The following is a 13,228-nucleotide window of genomic DNA, read 5'->3' as shown; positions in this document are numbered from 1 at the left end:
CATTCTTCTGCTCCAACCACTGAAAAGATTTCAAAACCTTCACAAATACATTGTGTCCAGATCATAGTCTCTATCACTTCTCACTAAAAGTAACCAGGGATCTTTAGAGAAAAACCTAATTCCAGATCTGGGGCGGGAAATGTAAAAGATGTACCTTGTTATGCCAGGAAGCAAGGAGTTACCGAAGACCACTAAGGTTATGTCAAGGACACAGAACTCAACTTGAAAATGCCAAATACGAAAACGGCCGAAGAAGGACATAAAGTATGTAAGAATGATAAATGCAAGGGACCCATCTGCCTCAAATATGCTGATATCCACAGATCCCTAACAATACTGATTTTTTTTTAAAGACAGCCTTTGTGATAATCTTTGTGATCTTTGGAGGCAGCCAGCTCATTGTTTTGAAAGTAAATAATCAAAGAAAGAATCAGGCATTTATCCTCTTTTCCTATTAAAAACCACATCTCACAGTAACTAATTTACGAGGCAAAGTTGCTTTGTGTACATGTATTCAAGCCAATAAATGAAGAAAGAATGATAAAATTAAACTATCAATACTTAGCAACCACTAAGGAATGTAAAGATCTAGGCAATGTTCTTCAGCAGTTGCTAGCATCACATATCAAATCTGAAAATGATCAAGCCTCTACCTTTGTATGGCGTAAGGAACTGAAAAAGGTGTTAATAATGACATAAGAAGGCATGCCTGGGTGGCTCAGTCAATCTCAGTGACATCGTGACCTGAGCTGAAATCAGGAGTTGGATCTCAACAGACTGAGCCATCCGGGGAACCCCAAGAGCTCATCATTTTATTTTTTTTAAAGATTTTATTTATTTAATTGACAGAGAGAGACACAGCGAGAGAGGGAACACAAGCAGGGGGAGTGGGCGAGGGAGAAGCAGGCCTCCCGCGGAGCAGGGAGCCTGATGCGGGGCTCGATCCCAGGACCCTGGGATCATGACCTGAGCCGAAGGCAGACGCTTAACGACTGAGCCACCCAGGCGCCCGAGAGCTCATCATTTTAAAAGCTGAATAAAGGGGTCAGTCTCTCCATTGGTCTGTATGTTGACATTTTCCATAACAAAACAGGTACTTTCAAAAGGGAGGGGGAGGAGGAAAACAACAGAAAACTGAAACAGAAGAGACATATACGAAGCAAAATAACAGAAAATTCCATTAAAAATCTGAATGTGTAGGGGCACCTGGGTGACTCAGTCAGTTGAGCATCTGCCTTCAGCTTGGGTCATAATCTCAGGGTCCTGGGATCGAGCCCCATGTTGGGCTCCCTGCTCGGTGGGGAGTCTGCTTCTCCCTCTCCCTCTGCCCCTGTGTCCCACTGATGCTCTCTCTCTCAAATAAATAAAATAAAATCTAGTTAAAAAGTTATTTTAAAAAATCTCAATGTATTTGGAAAGCCATCATAAGAATACAAGGTATGAGTCTGATGGCCCCTGTGTTTTGGAGGGATGCTGGGGGGGATGGAAGAGAAGGCAGGAGGTGAGAAGCATGTATCTCCATGCCCTCTATAATATATACTACTCACTTATGTAAGTATATTAGCCGTCAGCATCCTGAAGGGAAAAAAACACACACAGGCAGTAAATAAGGCTACAAAACTAAACCTGAACTGAATGAAAGTTGTAATAAGAATACCAGTTGATTCCATGTAAATTGTTACTTCTGAAGTACTTCAAAGTATTTGCAAATAATTTATTTTATATAGCATGAGTATTTCTCCTGGACTTTTGTTTTTGTTACTGACATTAAAAAGCTTAAAAAAAAAAAGGAACTTGAAGGCTGTCCTTATTCAAAATAATAAGAATAATCACAAACATAGCTAGACACCTCATTCCTAGCACTTTGCAAGAATTATTTCATTTAATCCTCAAAGCACTCTACAAGGTAGGTACTAGTATTCTCCTTTTTTACAGATGAGGGGGGAAAAACACAGGAGATTAAATGGCTTGTCCAAAGTCAGACTTTGTTGGAGGCAAAATTTGAATGCAGACAGCATGAATCTATAGCCTGAGCCTTTGCATTTAGACTGTGTCAGCCTCTGGCCTAAACCAGTGGAATAGTCTAAGTGGGCTTTTGCCAAATGGCAAAAATTACACATAAAGTATCTAAAATACAAAAAACCTATTTGATCTGTATGGCTTCATTTCTAATGCCATTCCTGCCTCATTTCTGAGACACTGTGCTGTAATTTGGACTCCTAACTTAATTGCACATCAAGTCAGACAAAACTAAATGCAACATGATATCCTGGATTGGACATTAGTGGAATCCAAATAAAGTGTGGAGCTTAGTTAACAGTAATGCACCAGGGTGGGAGGACAGGTTAGCCTGGTGATGTGTATTGAGGAGGGCACGTTCTGCATGGAGCACTGGGTGTCATGCACAAACAATGAATCATGGTACACTATATCAAAAACTAATGATGTAATGTATGGTGATTAAGATAACAATAAAAAATTTAAAAAAATTAAAAATTAAAAAACAAAAAACAAAAAAAATCAGTAATGCACCAATGCTACTTTCCTTGTTTTGACATTACCATGGTAATATATGATGTTAAAAAACAGGGGAAACTGGCTGGTGGGGGGGGCGGTGTATATAGGAACTCTCAGTTACTAACTTTGTAACTTTTCTGCAAATCTAAAATTATTTCACGATTAAAAGTTTATTTTAAAAAACATAAATTACAAAGTGAAAACTATTAAAAAAAAAGATGAAAATGTATTTCTTGCTCAATGAAAACAAACTTAATTTTGTCTCCAAATTTCTAAGTACCGTACTTGCAAAATTCAATCCTCTTGTACCTATTTGGTTCTTAGGTGAAGGTAGCATTCTATTGGCTGACATTCAAGCACATTTTCACACCTGGGGAGTCTGGGTGGCTCAGTCGGTTAAGCCTGGGACTCTTTGTTTCGGCTCAGGTCCTGATCTCATGGGCCCTGAGATGGAGCCCCTCATGGGGCTCCGTGCTCAGCGGGGAGTCTGCTTGAGATTCTCTCCCTCTCCGCCTCCCCCCACTTGCACAGGGCCACGGCCCCCACGCACACATTCTCTCTCCCTCTCTCTAAAATAAATAAATTAAAAAGTATGTTAAGAATATTTTCACACTGGTACTTCCTGTCCTTAAGGGTAAGGGACATACCCTACACGTGCTTGATTTAATTATGCAACACACATTTAATGCTTGCTTATGCTGTCAGTTTACCATGAGTGAGGCGCTGGGCAGCTTGTCCTTGTCACACAAAGGCCTCCTTCATCATAGATGCTTACATAGAGTGACTCAAAGATACTGTGGCGGACATTGTGGTCCCACTGTCGTGCCTACAGGTTAGGTGGAGGAAGAGGCTGACCTCACTCCCAGCTCCAGAAAAGCCTATTATTTGAACTCCATCTAGTTAATGTAACCTTGCCACAGCGACGGGTTCAGGTGGCCCCAGCCTCACCCAATCAGCACAGAGAATTCCCCTGGCAACAGGATGGGCTGAAAAACCAACTGGGGATAACAAGATATGAAAGGAGATGGATTTGCTCAGAGCTCCTGGGGAAAAACAGTGCCCGTACTCTGAAGAAATACCCTCTCTTCTTCTGCAATACACACACACAAATGTTTAATCCGCAACTTATTAGCCTTCTGTCACCAGATGGAAGCTACTCTGAGGATGAAAGCACAGAGGAGGGCTACTCTTGGGTAGGCAGGCTGCCCTTACTCAACCTCTCATTCTCACAAATACAAATGGCAGTAAAAATACTTCCCGCAGATCACTGTTAATTCCAAAGAAATGTCTACATTATGGTCATGCTAAAAACAACAAAAACAAGTAAGGATTGGGAGGATACTAAGGTATGGCTAATTTTGTGTCACTACTGACATTTTGGTTCTTTTTTAAAAGTCTGTACCTGTCAGATACTCAAAGTGAAACAGTTACAGGTGAAATTATGTCCTGGATTTGTTTCAAAATATTCCAGAATTTTAAAAAATGGAAGAATAAGGGGTGGTAAGTGAAGAAATAATTTAAAATACTGAAGGTGAGGAATCGGTAAATGGTTCCTTATATTGTTCTAATTTTGTATTTTAATCCACAAAATATTAAAACAATGATCCTTGCATCTCTCAATATTATGATCATGTATATACGAAGCTGCCTTATGTAGTGAAAAGCATGATACATCAAGTAAATCAAAGAGACCAGAATTCAAGAAAAAGATATATTTGTATAACCATAACACAGTCACAGACAGTTAAAATGAACTTGAAAAACCATCTAATTCAATGCCTTGATTTTAACAGCTATAAAAAAATGAAATCTAATACATTCAAACTTTATGTTGCAGCCTAGGTAGTAATTCTGCTTTTGTTATTTACCAATGACGTATCTGAAAATTGAAAATACTAGCCTATACTCGCACCCTGGACCTGCTTACCCTCACATCCAATGGACTGTTCTCCATCCTCACTTTACAAAACCACTCAGCCACATCCAGCACTTTCCTTCCTGTAAAGCAGCTACCATTCTGTCTTCCCACTTCCCACCCCTGCACTTCCTTCTCCCCCCCTCCCCCAGGATGCAGTGCTGAGAATTCTTTGCTCATGCAAATTCTAGGATTTTACCTTAAGTCCACCAACTTTCTTCACTCCACATTCTCTTCCTGGGTTAATGCTATTTAACTGCTATGCTTTTTTCATCCTTTGTGCTGAATGACCCTCTAGAGCTGTATTTCTAGCCCAGGCCTCTATCCTGAGCTCCAAAATCAAACAGCCTCACCAATCACGAAAAACGCCAACAGGTCCCCAAATGCAATCTCCTCCTTGCTTCAACTCTGAGTTGGCCAATGGCGCCCGCATCCAGGGGAGTCACACTCCTGCCTCACGTCTGATCACCAGGTCCTAGAGATTCTTGTTGTCTTCCCTTCCCAGTTGCCTTAGTTCCAGCTCACATCCTCTCTCTCCTTTCTGGTCCTTCTGCTAAGCAACCCTTAAATGATTAATACTCCAGGGTCATATTTCTAAACGCAAAACTCATCATGTTACTTCCTTCCTCAAACCCAATGTCTGGGGTGAAGTCCATACTCCTTTCCAGCTCTTCAGGCTAGCGAGCTGGTCTCTCTCCACCTCTCTCTGTCAGATGTCCCCTTCACAATCCCTCCTGCTACTGGAAACTCCAGTCTGCACCCTGAGCCCCTTCCACCCACTGAGCTGTTTCATGCTTCATAATCACTGCTCTTCTGGTTTTCTTCTCCTATTAGAAGACTCATTCATTCATTATTTATTCATCACACACGTACTGAATTCTTAACTATGTGATAGGCCCTGTGCTGGAGTACAGCAGAAGAAACTGACACTGTGCTGGTCTCAAGGAGTTTAGAGCCTAGCTGGGAAACAGACAGTAAACATCTAAGCTATGGGGACAGAGGACAGGTAGAGAATAAGCTTCCCATGAGGTAATATTTGAGTTCATGTGAATTTTGTTAGAAGATCCTCTCCTGATTCTTTGTAAACTAAAATGACTTAGAAAGGTCCCCCCTTGCCTTTTTTTCCTTTTTTTTTTTGTTTTGTTTTGGTGAATCTGGGAGTTTAAAATGCCTTTCCCTTGAGATGAGATTTTGTGCTGAACTTCCTTCTAGAATTCGCAATGCCAGCAAAAACCGAATCAGATGTCAAAAGTCAGCATTCCTAAGCAACCCCCAACCCCACACCACACATGACCCTAAGGCAGTGCAGAAATGCCCTCTTCCTCCTCAAGACTCCAGATAACATCAGGGCACCCTAGCCCTTCCCTACCTTGCCCCTCTGGCTGAGAATTCCTAAGGACAGGAGCAACAGCCCTTTACCTTTCAATTCCACACTTGACAACACGCAAGCCCACAGCCAATGTTTAGGGGTTCAAAAGGCAAAAATTCACTCTTTCGGGGTAAATTACCTTGTACATCCGATCATAACTTTGTATAAACTTCTTGAATAACAATTATCTATGAAACTTTAAAAGGCCCAGAAGTACCACTTCTAGTTAAGGTTCTACAAAAATCCTAGTGGGAGGCATTAAAAAAAAAAAAAAAAAAAAAAAAGCCATGTACAGGGATGTCTCATTTCAACATCTGACACAGTTGCTAAAAATTAGAAGCAAATGTCAGTGGCCATCAACAAGAGATCTGGGTAAACAAATGATGGCGTGTTCGTTAGGAGGAAGATCCCCTTGCCAGTAGCTAGGAGACAGACCTATCCATATCAGTACAGAAAGATATTCATGTTGTAGGATGACAGTTATAGTCAAATCTTACAATTTATTCTAAGAAAAAAACATATGCTTTCATGGCATACAGAAAAGTCTCTAAGAAAGCACCCCCACGTTTTATGTCTTGAGGGCATGGGACTAGAAGCAAGGAAGAACCACACTTCTTTACTATAAACCTCCAATCATTGAATTCATTTGAATGCAATATTCCTTAAATATTCTTAAGTAAAAAAATGCTTTTTACTCTGAAGTATACATTATTTCAGGAAACTGAGATTATGTTTTTAAATTCTGAGGGTTTTTTAAAAGATGAAATGTTATTCACTGCTAAATTTCCAGGACCTAGAATAGAGACACCAAGCAGGCACTCAGTTAATATTTCCTAAATTAATAACTGCTGTGCAATTATAGCAAACTATAGAAATGATCCCGGAAAGTATAGTCTTCTGTGCAATTATGAAACAGCTGCTCAGAGGGAAAGAAGTATCCAATAGCTGCTTCATTGACTCACATAGGAAAAAAACCACTTGCAGAGGTATCTTAACAATATGGTTATCAATCTAAATGAGTTAGGATTTTTTTTTTTTAAAAGTAAGCTTTTAAAAAGCACACAAACTCTCTTCATATAAGCAATCTCCAAACTGCCATGTTTGCCAAGAAAAGAGCTCCTTCCAAATCAATTTAAGTCACAACCTGGCACATGCCTGGTCGTAATACGAATAATCAAAAGATATTGGAAAACTGTGTGGGAAAACACAGATCCTGTAAGAGAAGAAAATCAGTAATGGCCAAAAAGCCATTAATTTTGATCTACTTCAAATTTTGATCTACTTCAAATTCCTTATTTGGGGAGGTAAGTAACTTTTAGTTTGGACTACTGAGACCACCTTCATCTAAACACATCAAAAGACCGAACAAGCAGGCTATAATCTTCAGATCCTAAAGAATGCCCCAAAGATGGCAGGCCCTCCATGACTGCCGATGGGGGGTGGGGGGTGGGGGTGTGTGTGTGTGTGTGTGTCCTCGACTAATGAAAGACAAGCAAGGTTTCAAGGCTTTAAGGAAAAGGCCTTGCACAGGTTCAAATTTAAGTTCAATTTCTCCTTCCTTCTTTTTTTATGGAAGATGCAGAATATTTAACCAAATATCAATTCACTGGTAAGGCTTATTTATATAAATAATGGCCAAACAGAGCTCAGATGCCCCCCCACCTTCCCCTCAGTTTCCTCCCCAAGGGAAGGCACTCAGTACTTCTTTTGGGACACTTGAACACTTGAACCCAGAGGTCTACTTAATCCTAAAACCCATACTCCCTGGATTTTTTTTTTTTCAATCACTACTCTTAATTCAAAAAAACTCCCTTGAGAGGGAGACTTAATCCTCCCTATGAAAACACAGTAGGTTCCAAATAGCTTGTCACCAAAACCCAAGGATATTTAGAGAAGAGAAAGGTCAAAATACTCTTCCAAATTACTGTAGCTGGTGTTTAGCAAGTGAGTGAGTTAGAAATGAATAATGTATCAGTCCTTTCAGACTGCCCTCTGCAATCTCCTCTGCTACCTGCTCTTTAACAACTGGATGTAAATTCTTCCACAGTCGAGCCAGCGTGAGGCATTTCTCCCTCGGGCAATGACCGTCTAGACGAAGGTGTCTAAGTTCGTTGGGAAATCCACCACCTACCGTTTACTTACTAAACTCGTCCAGGCCCTGGTCTTCACCCCCCCCCCCCCTGCCACTCTCGAGATCAGGGGCCCTGTTTCTCAGTTCTCAGGGATCAGACGTAGGGATGGAACAGGTGCGCAGGAAGTACCTGATTATGCCACTTCATGGCCCACCAGAACTAGGGGGCGGAAAATAACTTTGGAAGCCATCTAAAAGCAACGCCTGTGTTCACTCTGGCTAATAGCGAGCTACAAATGACGATTTTTTTTTTTAATTAGCATGCTTTCCATCTGAATGAATCCCACAGAACTTGGAAGCCAACATCGACGCGCCGCGCAGCCGCTCGGGTCTGGGCAGAGGGGGCAGCCGTGCCAGACGCGAACGCAGCCCACCCCGGGCTGCAGGGAGCGCGCGGCGGGGAGAACGGCGAGCGCCGCGAGCGAGGGCTGGACTCCCGCCGCTCCTGCCCCGAGGCCGGGAGCGGGGCCGGGAGGGGGAGGGGAGCGGACCGGAGGAGCCCCGGGCGCCCGCGGCCGCCGGGCCCGGGAGGGGGCGGGGGCGTCTCCCTGACAACCGCGCCGGGGCGCAGCCCAGCCTCAGGCCCTGGGGGGGGAAGGGAGGGCAGCCGGGGGGACCCTCCGCGCAGGGCCGGCGACGGCCGGGGGCACCTCCGCCGCTCAGCAGCCGCGGGCCCGCCTCGGGGGCCCCGTCCGGCCGCGGCCCGCGCCTACCGTGTATCCCCGCTCCAGGTCGCTCTCCTCGTAGCGAAAGGACGGGATGTAGACCTCCATGGCCGCGCCAGCCGGCCGGCGGAGGGCGAGCGGGGGGCGGGCTCGCGGCCGCAGCTCCGCCCCCGGCCGAGCGCCCCGCCTCCCTGCCCTGCGCCCCCGGGACCCAGGCGCTGCGCCGCGGGGCCGGGGAGCCGCCGCCGCCCCCGCCGCGCGCCGCGTTCCCGGGGGCTCGGGGCGGGAGCCGGGGGCCCGGGGCCGGCCGGCGGAGGGCGCGCAGCTCCGGGCGCCTGGGTCCGGGCCCACGGGGCGGCGGAGCGGAGCTGGGCCCGGAGGAGGCGGGGCCTGAAAACCTGTGAGTCTGCAGAAAAGGGGTGTGCGCGCCTCCGCGCCAGGCGCCGGGGACCGGGCCGCACCCGGGCGCTCCCTGCCCTTCGGGCGCCGGCGGGCGCTGCGTCTGCATTTTGTCAGACGCTGCCCTGAGCGATTGCAGGACGGCGGGGAGCTGAAAAGCAGGGGAGCTCCTCGGTGCTGTCCCCGATGTTGGCATTTTCGTCTCAACTCTCGGCTGGCATTCACAGCAGTGAACCCTCCAACTTTTAGCAAGACTTTTTCTATTTCCCCTTGAGTCCAAGGTCAATGTCTCGTTCTCAGCAGACAAAGCTGGGAATGGTATTATCATGCAGAACCCGAACGTCAGCAGGGTCACGGAGACACACTCTGGCTTCTTGCTCCAGTTTTAAAATGAGCAGCTGTTTGCGTGTTTTAACTGTAAGAGAAAACAGAACACAAACACACACGCACACACACGAAAAAGAAAAAAAGAGAAAAGAAAGGTGAGGGCCGCAATCTGCCTACCGGGCCAGAACCAAATAACCTGAAAGTACCTAAAAGATGAAGGGATCCACTTGAGGAAACTTATCAGGTTACCTTTGGAAACTCCGAGTTTCTTCCTTAGGTCAGAGCATGGAGCAGAACAGAAACTTGGAGGTGACTTGTTTCACTTGGAGTGACTGGTCACTGAAAAGTGACCTCGGGCAGCGAGCTTTGGGGCTGCAGGCGCACAGAGGCTTCTACATCAGTGTGCCCTTGAGGCCAGGGGGCATTGCAACCTGGTAAACTCTAAAGTTGATGCTGAGCCCCTAAGTCATGGAGAAGAGGAAGAATCAAGCCCTTTACTTTAAGAACTTGCCTGATGGCGACCCGCAGAGCCTCTGAAGACCATCCTCCTCGCCCACACACTTGCAACTCCGGGATCTGCCACTCAGAACTCCGTGCCTCGGCAGACAGCTGTGCCCGGTGACCAGACCACCCTTCCTCTTCTGCTGGTCAGCACCATCTCACGTTAGGAAACAGCTCTATGGACACCATGCTGTCTGAGTTCAGAGCCTGGCTCGTGGTTCTCTTAAGCCTCTGGTGACTATCACAATGTATTGTGTGATTTATTTATCTGCCTCACCCAGTAGGTGTTAGGGTGTGTAGCTTAAAAAAAAATTTTTTTTTTAATCCCCTGCTTGGCCTGTTGCCTGGCACATTTTTCTTGAAAGCTTTATAGAAGCATTTATTTATTTTTTTTAAAAGATTTTATTTATTTATTTGACAGAGAGCGAGAGCAGGAACACAAGCAGGGGGAGTGGGAGAGGGAGAAGCAGGCTCCCTACGGAGCAGGGAGCCCGACGCGGGACTCGATCCAGGGACTCCAGGATCATGACCTGAGCTGAAGGCAGTTGCTCAACCAACTGAGCCACCCAGGCGCCCCAGTACTAAGCTTTCTAATAACCCCATGAGGAAGTGCTATGTGCAGCAGGACTTTAAAGGAGTGTTTCTGGATATTGTTTGTAAAATAAAAATGGTGAGGCTCCTGGCTGGCTCAGTGAGAAGAGCATACACCTCTTGATCTCTGTGTCATCAGTTCGAGCCTCACACTGGGTGTGAGATTACTAAAAAAAAAAAAAAATTAATAAAAAAAAAATTGTGAGTCTTAAAGTTTAAAAAAATAAATAAATAAAACAAAATAATAATGGCTGCTGATGGCAGAAGACCAAAACAATTTCCAGATTGGTTGAAACAACTTGTTTAAGCCTCAGTGGGTAGGAGTGCCTGGCTGGCGCAGTCTGTAGAGCATGTGACTCTTGACCTCGGCCTCAGGGTTCGAGCCCCACGTTGGTACAGAGATTACTTAAAATAAAATTTTTTTAAAAGAAGTCTCAGTGGGTAATGTAACCCAGGACTATGTAATCATAAAGTCCTCGCGCTAGAGACTGCTGATCTAGCTTTTAAAATGCTTTCTATACCTTCCTTTTCCCAAAGCTTGCTAGTAGCCTGGCATATACGTTTTTGTCTGGCATGGCTCACCTATTTACCTGTTGAACTTAAAAGGCAGAAATGTGTGGATCCATGAAAATCTGACAGATGGTCTGGGTGCCTGGGTGGCTCAGATGGTTAAGTGTCTGCCTTCGGCTCAGGTCATGATCCCAGGGTCCTGGGATCGAGTCCCGCATCAGGTTCCCTGCTCAGCGGGGACCCTGCTTCTCCCTCTGCCTCTCTCTCTCTGTCTCTTATGAATAAATAAGTAAAATCTTTTAAAAAAAAATCTGACAGATGGTCCAAGTGAAACCTATTTGTTGTATTCTACTAATTTTTGGAGTCTAATATTAATATTAATTACATTATTATATATAATATATATTATTTATAATATATTATATAATATGTAATTATATAATATATAACTAAATGCATTAATATGAATATTAATAACATTATTTGTTGTATTCTAATAGCAGTGTATAATTTAATTTTGCCTTGCTGAAAATCTATGTATCTCTCAATATGTGGGTGTGTTCTGGAGGGTTTATCAGCTTAGCCATAAGTGGGATTGTTATTTCAATGATTACAGAGGCATAATTGAGGCTCAGGGGAAATAAATTAACTATGAAATGACTAGCTAATAGTTAGAAGGGCTAAATTTCTAACCAAGTTCTGTGAATAACCCCTAAGAAAGGGAGAAAAGAATAGTTATACAGAGAACATGGAAAATATATTATTGTATTGTTCCTACATAACTTTTAGACTAAATCTGCAATCTGTGACAAGCCAGCTAGATTTCTGCTCAGAAATTAATAAAAATACATGGTGAATACATATGGAAGACATTGAACAGTTAGAAGCAAAGAATTTACATAAGCAAAATAATAAAATTCTGCTAAAATCTGGGTATAAAATCCTTATACTAAAAATGCCACATTTACCTAATATTGGCTAGAAACATATTTCAGCAAATTTAGTGATGAATGGTTTTAAATACCAACTTATATTGATTTTCAACCCCGAGATCAAAAGTTGCATGCTCTACGACTGAGCCATCCAGGTGCCCCTATATTAGAAGCTTAGAGCGAAATCTGTCAGGAGTGTATATTACATATTCAACATTTTATAAGACTAATACATCATGACCAAATAAGATTTAACCCAGGAACATAAAGATGGTTAAACAATAGGAAATCTGTTCATGTATTTCTCAACATTGTCCTATTAGAAAAGAAAAATAAATGAATATGTCAGTGAATTCTTAAAAAACATTAGTAAATCAATATACCTCTTCCTAGTAATTCTTAGCAGGCTAGGGATAGCAAGAAACATTTTTAAGTTAATAAAGTTTAGCTACAATAATCCCACAGCAAATATCCTACTCAGCGTCATATGAGGGAGCGTCCTAACAGTGCCAATAATTTTATTACAACAATTTTTTTTTTTTAAGATTTTCTTTATTTATTTACTAGAGAGAGAGAGAGATTGAGCATGAGCAGGGGGCAGGGGCAGAGGGAAAGAGAATCTCAAGCAGACTCTGCGCTAAGCCCAATACGGGGCTCCATCTCACCACCCTGAGATCATGACCTGAGCCAAAATCAAGAGTCTGATGCTTAGCCAACTGAGCCACCCCTTTATCACAACTATTCTTTCAAATTTTGCTGGAGGCCCTCACCTGTGAAATAGAACAAGCAAAAGACCTAAGAGGTACAGATATTGGGTAGGAAGACAGAAAACTAAGGCTGTTTATAGATGAAATGATCTACATAGATCTGAGTCAACTAAAAAATGATTAGAATTAATAAAAGAGTTTTGTAAGGTGCCGTATACTAAGTCAATGTATACTACTTGAAAGATTTCCTATAAAATAGCTTTCTTACACACCAACATTAATCAGTTAAAAAATAACATAGGGAAAACCAAAAGATTTCATTAATAACAGTATTTAAAACTGATGTCTAAGGATAAACTTTACAAAAAACATTCAAGACCTTTTGAAGAAACCTAAAAAACTTTATTAAAGGGGGCGCCTGGGTGGCTCAGTCGTTAAGCGTCTGCCTTCGGCTCAGGTCATGATCCCAGGGCCCTGGGATTGAGCCCCACATCGGGCTCCCTGCCCGGCGGGAAGCCTGCTTCTCCCTCTCCCGCTCCCCCTGCTTGTGTTCCTGCTCTCGCTGTCTCTCTGTCAAATAAATAAATTTAAAAAAACCCCAAAACTTTATTAAAGGATGTAAAAGAAGATCTGAAAATAGTTATATCATGTTCCTGAATGGGAA

General features: G+C 43.5%; 1 protein-coding gene across 4 annotated transcripts in view; it reads right to left on the bottom strand.

Moving 5' to 3' along the window:
* The window catches only part of SNX24 (sorting nexin 24), a 157,456-nt gene extending 148,620 nt beyond the window's left edge, over nt 1-8,836 (bottom strand). For 2 of the 4 annotated variants that reach the window (XR_010412964.1, XM_045891644.2), the window contains exon 1: nt 8,646-8,813. Coding sequence is in view for 2 of the 4 variants with exons in the window: in XM_045891644.2 (XP_045747600.1) it covers nt 8,646-8,705 (60 nt within the window). In the remaining 2 variants the exon portion in view is untranslated. Of the gene's footprint in view, nt 1-8,645 lie in introns of all 4 variants that reach the window. The other 2 variants (XR_010412965.1, XM_045891635.3) reach the window with 2 other exon arrangements.
* Nucleotides 8,837-13,228: the final 4,392 nt, after the last annotated feature.

Source organism: Mirounga angustirostris, unplaced genomic scaffold (genome assembly GCF_029215605.1).
Source record: "Mirounga angustirostris isolate CCGP_5_RB_7025 unplaced genomic scaffold, mMirAng1.0.hap1 SCAF_7, whole genome shotgun sequence".
In the NCBI taxonomy this organism is placed as follows: Eukaryota; Metazoa; Chordata; class Mammalia; order Carnivora; family Phocidae; genus Mirounga; species Mirounga angustirostris.
This window is presented reverse-complemented; position numbering and strand designations above follow the sequence as displayed.